We start from the raw sequence: 21,623 nt of genomic DNA on the forward strand, positions 1-21,623 counted from the left end.
TCCATATTTTCCCCTAAATAACTTATCTATGACATGTCATTGTGAGACTATTTCCTCATCTTCAAAATAAAGAGATTGAACTAGGTAGCTCCTAAATATCTTTGTAGTGCTATTATATTATGATTCTTTACCACCTTAATGTTACTTTCTGAATTTGCTCACTGATTTTTTCTTCACTGATATCATACAGATAGCATTTGCTTGAAAGAATGCATAGACATTGGAACTTACCACCTTTTTTATGAATTAAAAATATGAAGGGACTCTTGCTCATTAATTCTTAGTGTCATTGTGTGAGACACACATTTTACCTGGAATTTCTTGTCTATATTTTGTCAACTTTTATTTTTCACAGCATAAGAATCCATACATTGTTCACAAAAATCCACTATTTATACTACCAATAATGGAACAACTAGTAATTCAATAATTATTAGAGTCAAGATCCAGTTCTGAATTGCTAGTCGGGGGAGCTGATATAAATTTTGGAAACTTTTCCTGATACATTTTCATTTTTGGGGCACTCAAACCTAGCAGTCCTAAGCAGGATCCCTTTGTTTAAATCATTGCCATCATATTTTCTGCCCAGAGTTACCCTAGGATTTTGGACAGGCCAATTTGAGCGATTGTAATTCAGTAATGCTAAATATGGCAAGAAAATCTCTGGGACTATCTAGAAAATATACAAATGTATACCATCATTTCAGAGATTAAAGCAATTTTCTTTCAGATACTTTCTTTGCCATGATTCATAGACAAGCTAATGTGGTGGAAAGTTTGCTTCATTTTGTGTTTTCCATGTGTTGTAAAAAGTGCAGAGTGGCAAAACAGAACCTCAGTGATTCCACCAAACATAGACAGTTAGATGTTCTAGGCTGTACTTACTTCCCCTTACACCTTTGATAAGGATTCACCCTGCCCCTTAGAATCAGATTTTGCTAATAATAGTAGTTATATTTTCTTTTTTTAAAATTGGGGTATAGTTGCTTTACAGTGTTGTGCTAGCTTCTGCTACACAGCGAAGTGAACCAGCCATATGTATACACATATCCCCTCCTTTTTGGATTTCCTTCCCATTTAGGTCACCACAGAGCACTGAGTAGAGTTTCCCATGCTATACAACGGGTCCTTATTAGCTATCTATTTTATACCTAGTGGTGTATATATGTCAATCCCAATCTCCCAATTCACCCCACCCCCCCCTTACCCCCCTGGGCCACATGTTTGTTCTCTACATCTATGTCTCTATTTCTGCTTTGCAAGTAGTTTCATCTGTACCATTTTCATCTATACCACTCATCTGTACCATTCCACCTATGTGTTTATATATGATATTTGTTTCTCTCTTTCTGGCTTACTTCACTCTGTATGACAGTCTCTAGGTCCATCCACATCTCTACAAATGACCCAATTTCGCTCCTTTTTATGGCTGAGTAATATTCCACTGCATATATATGTACCATATCTTCTTTATCCATTCATCTGTTGGTGGACATTTAGGTTGCTTCCATGTTCTGGGTATTGTAAATAGTGCTGCAGTGAACATTGGGGTGCATGTGTCTTTTTGAATTATGGTTTTCTCAGGGTATATCCCAGTAATGGGATTGCTGGGTCATATGGTAGTTCTATTTTTAGTCTTTTAAGGAACCTCCACTCTTTTGCAACAACCAGTACATGCCTTCTTTTCTTTGATTTGCATTTGCAGGGGAGAATGATTTCACTGAATTCTAAAATGCTGTTTTAAATCTGCCAGATTTTTTTTTTTTTCTTTTTGGTGCATGGTACCAGTGCACCAGTAGATGGTTAGGGATTTCAATACTATTTAAAAATAATTTAGTTGAATTCACTAGATGTCTTGAAGGGCATTGGTGGAGTACAGATTGATCTATTTTTAGTACCTATTTCCTGATATATTTCTATGGTTTTGCTGGATATAGACTTCCTAGGAGGAAGAATTTCAAACTTAAGCACTCATATTTTATCTTTGGGTTTTTTATTCCTAACTCTTTGTACCATTATATAGAGTTTTAAAAATTGCCTTATATTAATACAAAAGAATGTAATTATACTACAAGGGCTGGCACACTTTCAGAGGTGGCCTGCCATGTTTTCATTTATTTGGTCCCTCAGTATATAAGAAGGAGGCCAGTAAAAGGGTATAAAGACTACTTTGTGTTTCCTCCCCTTAATTCTTCTTTCTAAGGTAACTCTCATAAAGAAGGTAGCCCATTCTTTAGCAGAAGTGCCAGCAAGGATATTCACTAGAAAGTCGTTCCTTCTAGCATTTCAGAGTGCTTCCTCCGACAATGTTGTTTTAGATGGATTTTAGTGCATGGTGAGCTCTGTCTAAAACAACTGTCCAGAGCTCTTAATAGACACCAGAACACATTAGCAAGAGTTTTGGAATTTCTCAGACAATTTTCACATTATGCTGTTTGTTTTCTCTGTGCTGTTTTCAATTGGGAATCAGACCCATATTTAATGCTTTTTCAGGTTTTCAAACTGTCCATTGTAAGAAAAAGTTATTACAGGAGTTGAAAATTACTTTGTTAAAGGATATTATTCATAAATTAGACTTGGGGTTTACTTTTGGCTTGTCCTGTGCAGCATAGGCCTGTTAAAGAAATGTATCCAGTCTTCAATTACATTAAGAAATGGTCCCTGTTTTAAAAGGAATGGTTCTGGTTTTAGGTATAACAGCTGCAGCAATGGCTGAGGCGATGAAGCTGCAGAAGATGAAGCTTATGGCTATGAACACTCTTCAGGGAAATGGAAGCCAAAATGGGACCGAATCAGAGCCTGATGATTTTAATTCTAATACAGGTGAGTGTCTTCAGGAATCCAAAGCAGGTGACTCTCATTGCTTTATTCTGGGAAGGGAGAGAGGAGGGCTGAGGGGAAAGGAGAGAATAATATGTGTACTTTGATTATCAGCAGTTAGTACAAAAGGAGGCTTAACCCTACCTCTAACTTGTACATTGAAATTAGAAAACTATTATGGGTCAGGATCCCATTTCAGGAAACATTGATTTATCTCCATTGTTTTGTTGTGGTGGGGTTAAATTCTAATTTTTATAGTGCTAACTATTGCACGTTTTGATTGCTAAAAGCTCCCTCCTTCAGTTTCACCTCAGGCTTCTTCATTTTTCTCTAAATAATTTGCCACTGAAATGCAGTTCTGAGAATCCACCTTTGCTTCAAGCTGGAGTACCACCTCCTTAGATAAGTGAGGGTGCTGGGAGGCTTGAGATATTATTGGCAGGGGCTAAAGAAAAGATGTAGAACAAGAAGAAGCAAAGAAAAAAAGATGGAAAAAGGGGAGACAAGAGAAAGATGCCTGTGGAGTGGAATGTCCCCTCCTTTCTTAGTAACTGTTTTTTTTTCCCTTGACCCTGTGATAACTATACCTTAACTTGATCATAAGATCACCCCTGAGATCTCTTTTGGAAGTAGGTGGGATTATAACTATCAACATACATGAATGGATAAATAAATAAATAAAGTGTAATTTTAGTGGGGAATAATAAGGGGCAACCTAGGATGGTCTTAGGAGCCACAGGCTTCCAGTCTGCGTTTGCAGTTAAATTCAATATAATGTGATAGGCAAATAAGTAGCAGCTTTTTCTCTCTTCTTTTTGGCTTCTAGAATTTCAAGCATGGTAAGTCTTTATTTTGGAGGGAAAAGGAAAGAGGAATTAAAGAGGGACATTATTGAGTCAAATCAGTATGATAAACTCATTTAAAGCTGAAGTGTTCATGGTGAATTATAGAGTGAGAATGGTCTCCAACCAGTGCTCACAGTGGGGAATAAATGGAAGCATGCTCAGTTTTACATTGTGTAAGTTTGAGGTGTACAAAGTATTGATTTGATACACTTATACATTACAATATGATTATCACAACCGTGTTAACTAACACCTCTGTCATGTCATAATTATCATTTCTTTTGTGTAGTGAGAAATTTTAAGATTGTATCGCTTAGCAAGTTTCAAGTATTTAATGGAGTATCATTAATGCTAATTACAATGTTGTACATTACATCCCCCAAATTTATTCATCTTCTATCTCCCATGTTAACTCATGTATTTCTTACCAAATTTTTGGAAAAGAGGGAATTTTTAATATTCCAATTTTTGCAGATTGGGAAACAGAGGAACAGAATGTTTTGGCTTTGCCCATAATCACAAAGCTAGTAAGTGGCAGAGCTAAGTTTCAATCCCATATATGGTTAAGTCCAAAATGTTTATTCTTTTCACATTCTTCCTCCACTTCAATGTTGTTTTGCAACAGGAATTTTTTTAAAATTTATGTTCATTTTTGGCTGTGTTGTGTCTTCATTGCTATGCACGGGCTTTCTCTAGTTGTGGTGAGCGGGGGCTACTCTTCGTTGCGGTGTGCAGGCTTCTCATTGTGGTGTCTTCTCTTGTTGTGCAGCACAGGCTCTAGGCATGCAGGCTTCAGTAGTTGTGGCACGCCAGCTCAGTAGTTGTAGCTCGTGGGCTCTAGAGCACAGGCTCAGTAGTTGTGGCACATGGACTTAGTTGTTCCACGGCAGGTGGGATCTTCCCGGACCAGGGCTTGAACCCATGTCCCCTGCATTAGCAGGAGGATTCTTAACCACTGGGCCACCAGGGAAGCCCAGGAATTTTATTTTATTTAACCTCTGGAATAAAGTTGTTTTTATGATGAGGATACAGTAATAAACTTATGATCAATTTCTTAGTCTTAACGCCTCTTTTAACTGATACTGGCTTTATAATTTTTTGGTGTCTTGGAAGTGACCAACATTTTACAGGAAGCCATTGCAAATAAAAAGAATTTTTTGTACCAATAAAAATTAGTAGGATCTCAAGGAATAATTTCTGTCATGTTTTTCTCAGGTATACCAGTTTCTGAAAAAGACTTTCTATAAAACTTCTATGTTGTTCCTTTATAACAAAACAACAAAAAATATTTTGAGAGCTATACTGGTTACCTAATTTCTAACTTAGTAAATAGTTAATTTTCCTGGTTAACTGTAAGCTGACTTAACTCCAGGTATCCATCTTTGTGAAAAAAGAAAGTATTAGGTTTCCATCTATGTATGTTATACTTGATGTTATAGAAATGGAATTAGAGTAGTCACTGTGCTTGACTTTAAATGTAAATGGATTAAACTCATCAATTAAAATGCACTGAATGGATAAAAAATAAATAAGATCCAGCAATATGGTTAGGTTGAAAGTGAAGTGATGGAAAAAGATATACCATGCAAATGGTAACCGAAATAAAGTAAAAGTGGCTATAGTTATATCAGAAAAAATGGACTTTAAGTCTTAAACTATTTGTAGAAACAAAGAAGGTCATTATATAATTATAAAAGGGTCAATTCAATAGGAAGATATAACATTTATAAATATATGTGTACCCAGTAGAAGAACACTTAAATGTATAAAGAAAACATTGACAGATCTGAAGGCAGAAATTGACAGCAATACAATAATAGTAGGGAAATTCAATATCCCACTTACAATAATGGATACAATATCCAGACAGAAAAGCAATAAAGAAAAATCTTACTTTAACAACACTATAAACCAGATGGATATAACAGAAACTTACAGAACTTTCTACCTAACAGCAGAAGAATACACATTCTTTTAAAGCACACATAGAACATTTTTCTGGATAGATCCCATGATAGGTCACAAACCAAGTCTTGACAAATTTATGAAGATTAAAATTATACCAAGTATCTTTTCCAACCACAGTGAAATGAAACTAGAAATCAATGACAGCAAGAAAATGGGAAAATTTATAAATATGTGGAAAATAAGCAATACTCTCTTGAGCAACCATTGAGGAAAGTCAAGAGAGGAAATCAAAAGAACATTTAAAAAGTATCTGGAGACAAATAAAAATGAAAATAAAACATACTAAAACTATGGAATGCAGCAAAAGTAGTACTAAGAGGGAAGTTTATATTTAAAAAATACAAAGTATCAAATAAACAATCTAATTTTACACCTCAAGGAACTAGAAAAAGAACAAACCAAGCCAGAAGTTAGCAGAAGGAAATAATAAATAAATTATAATAAATAAATAAATACTAAATAAATAAATAATAAATCAAGTGGAGAATTAGAAAACAATAGAAAAAAAATCAACACAACTAAGGTTGGTTTTTTTTGAAAAGATAAAATCAACAAAACCTTAATTAGACAAAGATAAAAGAGAGAAGACTTAGATAAATAAAATCAAGAATAAAAGAGCAGGCATTTAAATGGTACCTCAGTAACATAAAGGATCACACAGGACTAATAAGCACAACTATACATGAACAGACTGGATAACCTAGAGGAAATTGATAAATTCCTAGAAATATACAACCTACCAAAACTCAATCAAGAGGAAATAGAAACATGGATAAATCAATTACTAGTAACGAAGTTGAATCAGTAATCAAAAACCTCCCAACCAAAAAAACAAAAACAAAAACAAAAAACAAAAAAGCCACCACCACCACCAACAACAACCCAGCTCCAGATGGTTTCTCTGGTGAATTTTACCAACGTCTAAAAAATTAACTCCAATCTTTTTCAAACTCTTCCAAAAATTGAATGGGAGGCAGTACTCCCAAACTCATTTTACAAGCCTAGCATTACACTGATAATAATTCCAGATAAAGATGCTACAAGAAAAAATTAAAGGCCAATATTACTGATGAGTATAGAGGCATAAATTCTCAATAAAATACTAGCAAACCAATTTTAACAGCACATTAAAAGGATCACACACCATGACCAAGAGGGATTTATCCCTGGGATGCAATGTTGGTTTAACATATGCAAATAATCAGTGTGATACAAAAAAATTAAATGAAAGAATAAAACCACATGATTATATTAATGGGCACAGAAAAAGCATTTGACAAAGTTCAACATCCATTTATGATTAAAACTTAACGAAAAGGTGTAAAAGAAAATTAACTCACAGCTTATAGACCATATATGAAAAGCCCACAGCTAACATCATAATCAATGGAGAAAAACATAAAGCTTTCCCTCTATGTTCCGGTACAAAACAAGGATGCCCACTCTCAACACCTGCTCAACATATTACTGGAAGTCCTAGCCAGAGCAATTAGGTAAGTAAAAAGAAGAAAAAGTACCCAAATCTGAAAGGAAGAAGTAAAGTTATTTCTATTTGCAGATGGCATGATCATATATGTAGAAAACTCAACAACAATAAAACAATTAGAACTAAAAAATGAATTCAGTAAAGATGCAGTATACAAAATCAATATACAATATGTTAAGATGGCAGAGTAGGAGGACACTGAGCTCACTTGCCCTCACAAGCACATCAAAAATACAACTACATGTGGAGCAGCTCTTTCTGAATATGAGCTGGAGACTGGCAGAATGGCTTTTCTGCAACCAAGGCTGTAAAGAAAGATCCATGCAGAGTCTGGCAGGAAGGGAGGATAAGTGATCTGGTTGGGTCCCACATCCCTAGCTGTGGACCCAGAAAAGGAGGAGGATATCATGGGCTCTGGGATCCTCTCTGGGGAGTGAAGGGTACGAGCCACATATTAGGCACCCCAGCCATGGGGTCTGACAAGGAGGATGAGCTCCCTTAGCTTGTTTGAAAACCAGTGAGGCTTACTGGAGATCTATAAGAAACCAAGACTGCTCTTGAAGAGCCCATGCACAAGCTTGCTTACTCCTGGTCACAGTGTGATGACAACAGATTGCAAAGTGCCTGGGGCTCTGGCTGGCTTGCCAGGACAACCCCAGTATGCCCCAGCCTGCACCAGGCTCTTACTCCAGTCTCTCTTGCCATTGCCAATGAGAGAGTGCACACTTGGAAGGAATAAAGCTGGCTTGGACCCTGGCCCTGTCTCTGACAAGGGTGGAAGCAGCCATTGCTAGCAAGTGTGTCCTTCCCCCTTTTGTGGGGAGCAAAATTGTTTGCAGGGTGGAGACCGCCATTCCCAGTGGACTGAAACCAGCTCAGTAGTGTGGCACCAAAACCTCTGGTTCCAACCCAGTCTCTAACTAAGGTGCACATGGTGAGGAAAAAGTTAAGCCAGCACAGAAGTGCAGCACCAAGCCCTCAGGCCCCAGTCATGACCCCAATCTAGAAAGAGACTAACATCAAAACCTGGAGACAAAAAATCTACCTCGGGGCTCATGCTACAAGCCCCTTGGTCCCTGCCCCAGCCCCAGCCCTTAAAGTGGTAATGACCACTGAGCCTAGGAAAAGCCCTGGCTCACACTTGGCTCTGGCTCTAGCCTCTCCAAATCCAGTCTTACCAACCAAGGTGGTGGCTGGACATCCAAGGGGAAGACACAGCTTGTGCTCACTTCAGATCCAGCTCTCTGACCAAAGCCACAGGGCACACACAGACTGCATAGGGGTGCTTCCACACAAGGACCTGCCTTCAAGATCAGGATAGGTACTGTTTCACATAATTTCATAGAGACACAGAAAGTTAAACAAAATAAGACATAGGAATATGTTTCAAATGAAAGAAAAAGAAAAAAACCTGAAACACTCTAATGAAACAGAGATAATTTACCTGATAAAGAGTTCAAAGCAATAGTAATAAGAATACTAACTGAACTTGAGATAAGAATAGATGAACACAGTGAGAATTTTAACAAAGAACTAGAAAATATAAAAAAAAAAATAACCAGTCAGAGCTGAAGAATACAATAACTGAAATAAAAAATACACTAGAAGGAAGTAATAGCAGATTAGGTGATACAGAAGAAGACATAAGTGATCTGGAAGATAGAATAATAGAAATCACCCAATCAGAAGGGCAAAAAGAAAAACAAATTTTAAAATATAAGGATCGTTTCAGGGACCTTTGGGGCCACATCAAGAGTACTAATATTCACATTATAGGGGTTCCAGAAGGAAAAGAGAGAGTGAAAGGGGTTGGAAATATATTTCATTAAATTATGGCTGAAAATTTCCCACATCTGAAGAAGGAAACAGATAGCCAGCTACAGGAAGCACAGAGTTCTCAAACAAGATGACCCCAAAGAGACCCACAGCAAGAAATATCATAATTAAAATGGCAGAAGTTAGATAAAGAGAGAATATTAAAGGCAGCAAGAGAAAAACAGAGTCACATACAAGGGAACTCCTATAAGTCTATCAACTGATTTTTCAGCAGAAACTTTGCAGGCCAAAAGGGAGTGACATAATATAGTTAAAGTGCTGAAAAGGAAAAAAAATTCAACCTAGGACACTCTATCCAGGAAGATTATCATTCAGAATTGAAGGAAACCTAAAGAACTTCTCCAACAACCAAAAACTAAAAGAGCTAATCAATACTAAACCAACCTTATAAGAAGTATTAAAGGGTCTTCTTTAGGAGAAAACGTAAAGGCTACAGTGTGAAACAAGAAATTATAGGAAAGGAAAAATCCCACAGGTTAAGGCAAATATATAGTGAAGGCTGTGAATCAACAACTTAAATAAGCTAGTGCAAAGGTTAAAAGACAAAAATTGTAAAATTGATTAACAGTTAAGGGATAGGCATGAATATGTAAAATATGACATAAAAAACACAAAAGTGGATGGGGGAGTAAAAAATATAGCTCTTCTAGAATGTGTTTGAACAGAAATATCTGTTCAAGTAAATATAGTTAGAGGTCAATGTATATGACCTCCATGGTAACCACAAATCGAAAGCCTACAGTAGATACACAAAAACTACAGAGAAAGGAACACAAGCATCACACTAAAGGAAATCATCAAACTGCAAAGGAAGAGACTAAAAGAAGAAGAAAAGAACAGAGAAGAACTACAAAAATGACCAGAAAACAAGTAAAAAAAAATGGCAATAACTACATGCCTATCAGTAGTCACTTTATATGTCAATAGACTAATTGCTCCAATCAAAAGACAGAGGGTGGCTGATTGGATAAAAAAACCAAGATCCATCTATATGCTGCCTAAAACAGACTCATTTCAGAGGTAAAGACATGCACAAACTGAAAGTGAGGGGGTGGAAAAAGATATTCCATGCAAATGGAAATGAAAAGAAAGCTGGGGTAGCAATATGCATATCAGACAAAGTAGACTTTAAAACATAGTCTATAGCAAAAGACAAAGAATTGCATTAGTAATGATACATATATCAATACAAGAAGAGGATATAACATTCATAAACATATATGTACCTAATATAGGAACACCTAAATATACAAAGGAAATATTAACAGAAATAAAGGGAGAAATTGACAATAATACAATAATAGTCGGGGACTTTAACACCCCACTGGTATCAATGGACAATCATCCTGACAGAAAATCAGTAAGTCAACAGTGACCTTAAATGAAACATTTGACCAGTTGGACTTAAGAGATTTCTTTGGGACATTCCATCCAAAACCAGCAGTATACATATTCTTTTAAAGAGCACATGAAACATTCTCCAGAATAGATCACATGCCAGGTCATAAAACAAGTCTCAACAAATGTAAGAGCATAGAAATTATATCAAGCATCTTTTCTGACAACAACAGTATGAAATATAAATCAATTAGAGGGAGAAAAATGGGGAAAACACAAACAAGTGGAGTCTAAACAATATGCTACTAAAAAAACCAATGTGCCAATGAAGAAATCAAAGAGGAAGTCAGAATATACCTTGAGACAAATGAAAATGAAAGCATAGCTTTCTGAAATCTAGAGGGTGTGCAAAAGCAGTTGTAAGAGGAAAGTTTATAGTAATATAGGCCTACTTAAGGAAACAAAAAGCTCAAAAAAAACCGAGCTCACCTACCACCTAAAAGCATTAGAAAAAGAAAAACAAAGCCCAAATTCAACAGAATGAAGGAAATAATAAAGATCAGAGAGTAAATAAATAAAATAGAGACCAAGAAAACAACAGAAAAGGGGAAGTTTTTTGAAATGATAAAATTGATAATTGTTTAGACTCATTAAGAAAAAAAAATTGAGAGAACACTAATAAACAAAATAGAACATGAAGGAGGAGAAATAGCACAGAGATACAGACAATCAGAAGATGATACTATGAGAAATTACATGCCAACAAACTGGACAATTTAGAAGAAACAATAAATTCCTAGAAACATAAAAACTTCCAAGCCTGAATGAGGAAGAAATTGAAAATCTAAACAGACAATTACTAGTATTGAAATTGAATCCATAATCAAAAAACTTCCAACAAACAAAAGTCCAAGACTGGACAGATTCACAGGGGAATTCTACAGATCATATAAAGAAGGGTTAATACCTATCCTCAAACTATTCCAAAAAATGAAGAGAAGGGAACACTCCCAAATTCATTCTATGAGACCACCATTACCCTGACACCAAATCAGAAATAGACACTATAAAAAAAAAGAGAGAGAGAATTACAGACCAATATTTCAGACTACTGTAGATGCAAAAACTCTTAACAATATACTAGCAAACTGAATTCCACCATATATTAAGAGCATCATACACCGTGATAAAATGGGATTTATTCCAGAGATGCAAGCATGGTACAATATCCACAGATCAATCAATGTGATACACCACATTAACAAAACGAAGGCTAAAAGTCATATGATCATCTCACCAGATGCAGAAAAGCACTTGACAATATTCAACATCCAATCATGATTAAAACTCTCAATAAAGTTGGTATAGAGGGGACATATCTCAACATATTAAAGGCCATTAATGGAAAACTCATAGCTAACATCATACTTAATTGTGAAAAGCTGAAAGCTTTTCATCTGAAATCAGGAAAAATAGGAGGATGACCAGTATCACCACTTCTATTTAACATAGTAGTATAAGTCCTAGCCACAGCAATCAGGCAAAAAAAAAAAAAAAAAAAAAAAGAAAATTCATCCAAATTAGAAGGATGGAAGTAAAACTGTCACTATTTGCAGATGACATGATACTTTACACAGAATACCCTAAAGTCTATGCCAAAAAGCTAGTAGAACTAATAATTGAATTCATTAAAGTTGCAGGATACATAATATACAGAAAGTTGTTACTTTTCTATGCACTAATAATGAACTATCAGAAAGAGAAAGCAAGAAAACAATCCAGTTTAAAATGCATCAAAAAAGAACAAAATACCCAGGAATAAACTTGACCAAAGAGGTGAAAGACCTATACTCTGAAAACTATAGTACATTGATGAAGAAATTTGAAAATGCTACAAAGAAATAGAAGGATAGCTTATTCTCTTGTATTAGAAGAATTAATATTGTTAAAATGCTCATACTACCCAAAGCAATCTACAGATTTAATGCAATCCCTATCAAAATACCCATGACATTTTTCACAGAACTAGAACAAATAATCTTAAAATTTATATGGAACCACAAAAGACTCCTAATTGCCAAAGCAATCTTGAGAAAAATAACAAAGCTGGAGATATCACATTCTCTGACTTCAGACAATACTACACGGCTACAGTAATCCAAAAAGCATGGTTCTGGCACCAAAAACAGACACATAGATCAATGGGATAGAATAGAGAGCTCAGAAATAAATCCACACACCTATAATCAATTTATCTATGACAGAGGAGGCAAAAATGTACAATGGAGAAAGGACTATCTCTTCAGTAAATGGTGCTGAGAAAACTGGACAGCTACTTGTAAAATTATGAGATTAGAACATTTCCTCACACTATATATATTAAAAAAAACAATTTATTAAAAATCAAAATGTAAGACCTGAAACCATAAAACTCCTAGAAAAGAACATAGTCAAAACACACTTTGAAATAAATTATAGGAATATTATTTTGAATCTGTTTCTAAGGCAAAAGAAATGAAAGCAAAAATAAACAAATGTGACTTAAACTTAAAAACCTCTGCACTGAAAAGGAAACCATTGACAAAATGAAAAGACGACCTACTGAATGGGTGAAAATATCTGCAAATGTTATGATTAATAAGGGGTTAATATCCAATATATATAAACAGCTCATATAAATCAATAACAACAACAACAATAAAAAAAAAAACCCAATCAAAAAATGGGCCGAAGACCTGAATAGATATTTTTCCAAAGAAGACACACAGATGGCCATCAGGCACATTAAAAGATGCTCAACATCACTAATTGTCAGAGAAATGCAAATCAAAACTACAGTGAGATATTACCTCACATCTGTTAGAATGGCTATCATGGAAAAAAACACAAGTAACAAATGTTGGTGGGGATGCAGAGAAAATGGAACCCTTGAACACTGTTGGTGGGAATGTAAATTGTGAGTAACCTAAAAATAAATCTACCATATGATCCAGCAATTCCACTCCTGGGTATATATCTGAAGATAACAAAAACACTCATTCAAAAAGATACATGCACCCCAATGTTCATAGTAGCATCATTTACAATAACCAATATATGGAAGCAACCTAAGTGTCCATCAACAGATAAATGGATAAAGAAGATGTGGGATACATATACAAGGAATATTACTCAGCCTTTATAAAAAGAATGAATTTCTGTTATATGCAACAACATGCTTGGGCCTAGAAAATATTATGCTTAGTGAAATAAGTCAGACAGAGAAAGACAAATACTATATGATATCACTTACATGTGGAATCTAAAAAATACAGAAAACTAGTGAATATAACAAAAAAGAAAGAGACTCACAGATATAGAGAACAAACTAGTGGTTACCAGTGGGGAATGGGAAAAGGAGAGGGGCAAGATAGGGTTATAGGATTAAGAGATACAAATTACTATGTATAAAATAGATAAGATACAATGTGTGTAATGTACAGCACAGGGAATATAGTCAGTATTTTATAATTACTTTAAATGAAGTATAATCTATAAAATTATTGAATCACTAAGCTGTATGTCTGAAACCAATATAATATTGTAAATCAACTATAATTCAGTATAAAAAGGAAAAAAATTGATATACAAAAATTAGTTGTGTTTCTATACACACACAATAAAGTATCCAAAAATCAATTAAAGAAACAATCATTTACAATAGCAACAAAAAGAATAAGGACTTCCCTGGCGGTTAAGTGGTTAAGACTCTGAGCTTCCACTACAGGGGGCACAGGTTCAATCCCTGGTCAGGGAACTAAGATCCCTCATGCCATGCGGTGCGGTCAAAAAAAAAAATTAAATACTTAGGAATAAATTTATTGATTAGGGTAAAAGACTTGTACACTGAAAATTACAATATAGTGAAAGAAATTAAAGTCACAGATAAGTGGGAAAATACCCCATGTTCATGGATTAGAAGAATTAGTATTGTTTAAATGTTCATACTAACCAGTGTGATCAGCAAATTCAATTGCAATACTTATGAAAATTCCAATGTCATTTTTCATGGACATAGAACAAACAATCCTAAAATTTTTATGGGACCACAAAATGCCCTGAATAGCCAAAGTGGTCTTGAGAAAGAAGAAGAAATCTGGAGACACCACACTGCCTGAGTTCAAAATATACTGCCAAGCTATAATTATCAAAACAGTACAGCAATGGCATAAAACACACACATATACCAAGGAAAAGAATGGAAAGCCCAGAAATAAATCCATGCCTTTAGAGTCAACTGATCTGTGACACAGATGCCAAGAACACACAAATGGGGAACGAATAGTGTCTTTAATAGATGGTGTTGGGAGAAGAAGATATCCACATGAAATTAATAAAATTGAATCCTTACCTGGCACCATATACAAAAATCAACTTCAGATGGATAAACGCTGAAATGTAAGACCTTTAAAAGTAAAACTACTAGAAGAAAACATAGGAAAAAGTGCTTCTTGATGTTGATTTGGGAGATGATTTTTTGAGTATGACACCAAGAACAAAAGCAAGAAAAGCAAAAATAGACAAATGGGATTTCATAAACCTAAAAATCTTCTGCACAGCAAAAGACGCAATCAACAGAGTGAAAAGCCAATCTATGAAGTGGGAGGAAATATTTTCAAACTATATATCTGAGGAGGGGGCTGAAATCCAAAATATATAAGGACCTCAAACAATTCAATAGCCATAACACCCCCCCATAATGGGAAATGGATCTGAATAAGCACTTCTCTAATAAAGAAATACAAATGACCAACAGGTATTTAAAATTGTGCTCTACTTCAGTAATCATTATGGAAATGCAAATCAAAACCACAAAATATTACCTCACATCTGTTAGAATTGCTACTCTTAGAAAGACAAAAAGATAATATGTATTGGCAAGAATGTGGAAAGAAGAGAACCCTTGTACACTGCTGGTTGGAATGTAAATTTGTACAACCATTATAGAAAATAGCATGGAGGTTTTTCAAAAAATTAAAAATAGAACTTGTTTATGATCTAGCAATCCCATTTCTGGGTATATTTTTAAAGGCAGTGAAATCAGGATCTCAAAAGGATATCTGCACTCCCATATTCATTGCAGCATTATTTGCAATAGTCAAGATATGGAAACAACTAAAATGTCTCTCCAAAGATGAATGGATAAAGAATTTTGTATATATATACAAAATGCAATATTATTCAGCCTTTTAAAAAAACACAAATCCCTCCATTTGCAAAAACATGGATGAACCTGTAAGACATGCTAAGTGAAAGAAGCCAGATGCAGAAAGACAGATACTACATGATCTCATTCATATGTTGGATTATAAAGTAGTCTAACTCATGGAAGAAGAGAGTAGAGTGGTGGTTACCAGGGGCTGGAGGTGGGGGAAATGGGGAGATCTTGGTCAAGGTGTACGAAGTTTCAGTTTTACAAGATGAAAAAATTTGGAGATCTAATGTACAACTATGTGACTACAGTTAACAATTCTAAATTGTATACTTGAAATTTGCTAGGTATTCTCACCACAAAAAATGAAAAAAATAAATAAAATCCTAACTATACAAGGTGATGGATATGTTAATTTACTTGATTATAGTGATTATTTCACAATGTATATGTATATCAAATCAAGTGTATATCTTAAATATATACAATTTTTATTTGTCAATTATACTTCATTAAATGGAAAAAAGTTTGGATAAATGAAATCTGTGTTCATTGGAAAATAATAAGCTACAGTTTCAAAGTGATCATTTACAAATGGAAATTCATATCAAGAATGTTAGATATGAGAATTTTTGATAATCCATGTACTAGTATACCTTTGATGCCCTTTGGGTATCCTGTTACAGGATTTAAACTGGTTGTATTCTTTAACTTGTTTGAAGTAAAAGACTGGGCTTGATTTCTCTTTTTGAAAAATTTCCATGATTATAACCTTTGATTTATTTTAGTGTCTTCCAAGAAAGCAAAGAAGCAGGTAGACAGTGAAAAGGAAGACATCAGTTAACAGCATTTAAGTCTGATTACTGTTAATGGACATGGTCTTTCTGAATGTTTTGGTTCAAGCATTAATGGGAAATCAGATATTCAAACCAAAAAAAAAACTGTTTGGAGAAACACAAAGGCTTTATTTACAAGATAGGTACTAGATCCAATCAGGCAAAGAAAAATCAGTCAATGCAGTTATAATATTCAATTAAATTGTGAGGTGTCATATGAGGAAAAAACATATTGAATGTTTTATATAATTTGTGTGTTCACCTAGAGTCTGAGCATTAAATTATGATCTAATGTGATTATGAATTCCAGTGGCATGATTGAAGTGACTAGCAAATGGTAGATATTCCTAAATGTCCAGTATGTGAATGAAATAAGCCATGTAGCTAGTGACCATTAATTGCCACTCCATAGGGATTATAGTAACTCTTGAATAGATTTTTTAACTAAATTCAATTTTCATCCACAATGTACAATATTCCAACAATGAAAAAAGGCAATACATTGACACTGTGAGGAGAAAAGACAAAGATTACTGACTTTCAAATGCTTATGGTGTAGAAGAAACATTTAAGTGAATCAATGTATAAATGACCATACTCTGAGAAGATATGTGATAAAAGAAATGAGAGGAACAAAGAACTGTGAGAATATAGAGAAAGAAGAAAATTCTGCTGAATAAGAGAATCAGGAAGGAATTCAAGCTTAGGATGTGACATTTGAACTCGTCTTTGAAGGATGTCAAATTGAAAATGAGAAAAATGGATAGATTTAAATTATGTGTTAAGGAGACTGTATGAGTGATTCCCCAGGGCAGTCGTTTTCAAATAGTGGTTCTCAGAGCCCTTGGCTTATCTCTAAGAGTTGGGTAAGAGTTGACTATTTGCTTGAGGAAATATTATGTTTGATAACCAGAAAGTTTTAATTAATTGCATTCTTAGGTTAACTATAAAGCACCTGTTGTTTACATTTTTATTGGCAAGTATTTCTAAAATTAAATTTTAGAGATCTAAGTGACTTGAAATAAAGTACAATCCCCTCATACTACAGGTGATGCTTGGAGGATGAGAAATTGGCTTATTTGTGGTCACACAGATAGGTAATGAAAGAGCTGGCAGTGATCTTTCTGCTATAACATTATGCTTCTGATATTTGAACTGATTTTCCAGTAGAGTCTAAGGTATATAATAAAACTTATTTCCTTTATATTGAGTCTTAATCAATCAATAAGCCTGGAGATGGAGATGCAGCTGATAAAGGAGACTGTCCCTAATTGAGACTGACCGAAGTTCTATTTACATGGTCAGCCCTAAGGTTGACCATGACCTCAGGATCTACTGTGGGCATTACTATTTTGACTCTATTTCTGACAGGTTTTCTTTCTTGGTATTATCTTCTTTCTCCTAAATTAAGTGTGGTGTAGAACAGAAGTGTTTATAGTTATGAAACTGGGTCCAATTAATTAAGCCTTAAAATATGTTAAACCCACAAATATCCCAAATGATGAAAATGATTTAGAATTTTCTATCATTTTAAAAAATATAGCTCAGTGACTTATATCTCAGCTCTTAAATCAATCTGAGTGAATGTTTTAATTTTTCCCTCATGGGCAACATTTGTTTTTATAAGGCAAAATTGTAAATAGAAATGAATAATCTCTCTTAATCCCATTTATCTGTGGCCGTGTGAGCATTTTACCTTAGAGGAAGATGTTTAGCTCCTATAAGCCATTTTCACAACCATCTATATAACCAGAAAACTCAAGAAAAGAGGAGAATTCTTTTCATTTCAGAAGGAACATGCTCTATTTTAAACATCATATTGTGGCAGGATTGCCATTCAATTTCATCCTTGTTACTAGTTGCTAAATCCCCGAAAATAAAGTATGACAGCTGTAAAAATATATCAAATATTCAATGAAAATTTTGTATTGGTGTTAATATGTTTACAGTTTTGTCATTTAAAAAATAATTATATTTTAGTTTGCACATTTCTCATAACTTCTTATTCCAATCCCCATTACATGCTTGACTCTTGTCATTTAACTTTTGTTTATGATAAATTTTATCAGAATAAGGAGTGAAACATCACCTTTTCCATACTTAACAGGAAAATGTGCAGAATGTAACATTTTCCCCCAGGGTATGGGATCAACCATTGCCTATTTTGTTCTTCAGATAACCAACAAGTGTAGTCACAGAGCACGTGCTCCATGACCCAAGGTAATTTTCAAATCTATTGACATATCCTGAAATAGGCAGGACAGGAAGCCTGTATTTAGTTGAGATGTTTGAATGTGAGTAAACAGGAATTTTCCTTCTGTGAATTCTTATATCACCTTCTATTTGGTTAAAATTGATATTCTTGGATGATTCTGTAAGAATAGAGCCAAAAAAATATGAAGTTATATTTCATAACACTAGACTTTAAAAGGAAAAGCAAACATAGATGTTAGAGGATCCTTAGGCAAGAACAACATTTTCTCTTTTGAAGACCTATAGTTTCTTTGATTCGAGGTTTTGTTTAATAGCTTCTATAATGGCTGCACCATGACTCTGCATCAAGATTTCAGCATGAATAACAACCTGTTCGTGTTTCATTTAGCTCCAAATGAGAAATTCTGTCTTTTATTGTTTTAGGAAATTAGTCTGTGTACTATTGCTCCTGGAGCTTTATAATTAATCACACTAAAGGTTATGGCTGTGGAGAGTTTGTGGGAAATAGATGCTTGAATGATTATAATTGTAGCTGTCAAATCAGAAATATAGTTATACAGCAGCAGGTCCTTTTTTTTTTTTTTTTTTTACTATAACAAAGATTTCAAGAGTTACCCATTTACTTGTAGAAAAAAATGGAGTATTTTTAAACTGCATTGCTTATTTCAGGAAGAACTTTGCACAGTGACTTCCTCTGGAGAATCCAAGATGATTTTCATGTAAATCTTTATCTTCTGAGCAGATGTTAAGTATTTTACCTTTAGAAAATATAGTTTATAGTGGAAAGAATCAAAGTATATGTGGTTGATTAATTTACAAAGTAGAATTAGAAAATCCCAAAGGTTACCTTTTTTTCTTTATTTTCTCCAAACACCTCATTGGATATGGAGCAAGATGTTTCTAGATAATCAGGTGAGGCATGCTTGTTTTCATTAGATCCTGACACTAAGAACTGTTTTTAGATGGCTTTTCTCATAGAACTGTAAACTTTTAGCACACTATCCATCTTTCTTCCATGCCTATGGCCCCTTGAAAAGGATGTAAACAAGGAGAACTCGTTGTATTTTTAAAGACCCTTCTAAAAATTTATTCCAGGAATAAGCAACTCTCACTATTGGAGAATTATGATGTCTACTCTTAATAATTCATGTAGTGGATTAAGAACTTGTTTTGTCAGTGTTACTAAGGCAGTTTGTATAAAAATACCCCCAAGTTAATCCTAACCATTTCATCTTCTTTACAGTGAATAATTTGAAATGATGTGATATTTCCTTATAGATCTTGTTTGCCAACCTATAATCATTCTGTTTTTTTTTTTTTCCTTAATCTTCCACCTTCCTCCTGCCCCCATATAGAATATCATTAGAACAAAGGGCAGAAATCTACTTCTGAGGAAGAATCTAACCGGTGTTGCGTCTACTGTCTTGGTTCCTACATGTTATATACTCCTTAAGCATTTCTGTGTTTTTTGTGCATGAATACTAAATACCTAGCTCTGGTACAGTTTTGTCCTGTAATTTTGAATGAGTCCTTTCCTCTCTTTGGGCCTTAGATACAATGAAGGAGTTTGTAATATTCTTTATTGCCTTTGAATTCTAATCTTCATTTCTATGATTTTCAAACATCATCTGTTTGTACCTATAGTCTGCTTGTATTGTTTTTACTTAACAGGTGCTCTCCTGAATCCAGTGCTCTGACATTCCATATCATTCATTTCTTATTGAGTCTTCATTTAGTGATGTCACTTCAGATTCTGAATTCATCTTCAGAAGTTTTGGGCTACTGTCACCTGATCAAAATTATGCCTATGTCCATATTCAGGGCACTGATACAAACATTTGCCTGCCCTTGGGAATCTGGGAGATATTTTGTATTGTAACACCGGACTGACGTTGATCCACAGGTGACCACACTTAGAGTGTCCTTCTCCTGCCTCCTGAGAACTCTATGTAGGTGTATGACCTGCTTTGATTTTCACAGTTTATTGATGAGCCAATTGTTTAGTCTGGTCTCAGAAACCTTGATAAAGTCAAAATAAATTACATCTATTGCTTCCCCTCTATCTCTCAGGCTGTCATTCTGTCACAGAAGGAGATTAGATTTGTCTGACAAGACTTGATCTCTAGGAAGCTATGCTGGGTTTACCCAGCATACTTTTCTCTTCAAGGTATTTGCAAACTGATTTGCAGTATCATCTAGAAAACACATGTTTTCCTTACAGATTAAATGCAAACAGGTGAAAAGTAACAGAAAAGGAAAATGTAAGCGATAGTTCTTAAACTGGACAAAAAATTGAATTTTAATTGTCTTCTCTAAAACCTTTGGAGAAATTATTGTAAATAATTTGTTATATATGTTGCTTGAGAGATTGTGTTCATAAATGGAGTTTATAATAGCTGACTGTTGTACATTTTATCATTTTAAAGGTCATTTGTGAATTAATTGGAACTTGACAAAAAATTCGATAGTAATTTGCTTATTACAGTGCCAGATTTCAAAAGCTGATTTACAGCATATATCTACCTCTTAAGAGTATATGTGTAACTACAAAATTAAAATAATAGTTATTATACACTGTCATTATTGTTCCTATTTCTTTTATAAGTGACAGCTTAATATACATAAAGTCTTACATAGAACTGGGCACATTAAATATTTTCTCACATTTCATGAATATTCACATTTAGTGAACACATTAGTGTAAGGGACCCGGAAATAATCACTATTTTTTTTCCTAAATTCTATCCTTTATAATTATGTGGTACTTGGATATCATCAGTTCAGTATGAATATGACCAGTGTATGCAATGAACCTAAATGCATGCATTGAACCGAAGTTCAATAAATACTTGTGTCTCTTTTGGAAAGTTTAAAAGTTTTCTAGCATCCAAAGTGAAATTTTTGTCCTGTGAAAGCAGCTTTTACTATACAGAAACAATTTTGAAAGCAATTGTTCAGAAAGTTTCTATCATTTTGTGGCTCAAATTAATGTTAGTCTATCAACCACAAATACTCTCTTCTGCACTTTGGAACTAGAAAACATAATTATTTAACCTTTGTTAATTGAGATATAATTGACATATAACATT

General features: G+C 34.3%; 1 protein-coding gene across 1 annotated transcript in view; it reads left to right on the forward strand.

Annotated features, from left to right (window-relative positions):
* Positions 1-21,623, forward strand: part of DACH2 (dachshund family transcription factor 2) — a 605,734-nt gene that overhangs the window by 387,075 nt on the left and 197,036 nt on the right. The window contains exon 4 of the mRNA XM_036839293.1: positions 2,692-2,823. Within this exon, the coding sequence (XP_036695188.1) occupies positions 2,692-2,823 (132 nt within the window). The remainder of the gene's footprint in view (positions 1-2,691; positions 2,824-21,623) is intronic.

Source organism: Balaenoptera musculus, chromosome X (assembly GCF_009873245.2).
Source record: "Balaenoptera musculus isolate JJ_BM4_2016_0621 chromosome X, mBalMus1.pri.v3, whole genome shotgun sequence".
Classification (NCBI taxonomy): domain Eukaryota; kingdom Metazoa; phylum Chordata; class Mammalia; order Artiodactyla; family Balaenopteridae; genus Balaenoptera; species Balaenoptera musculus.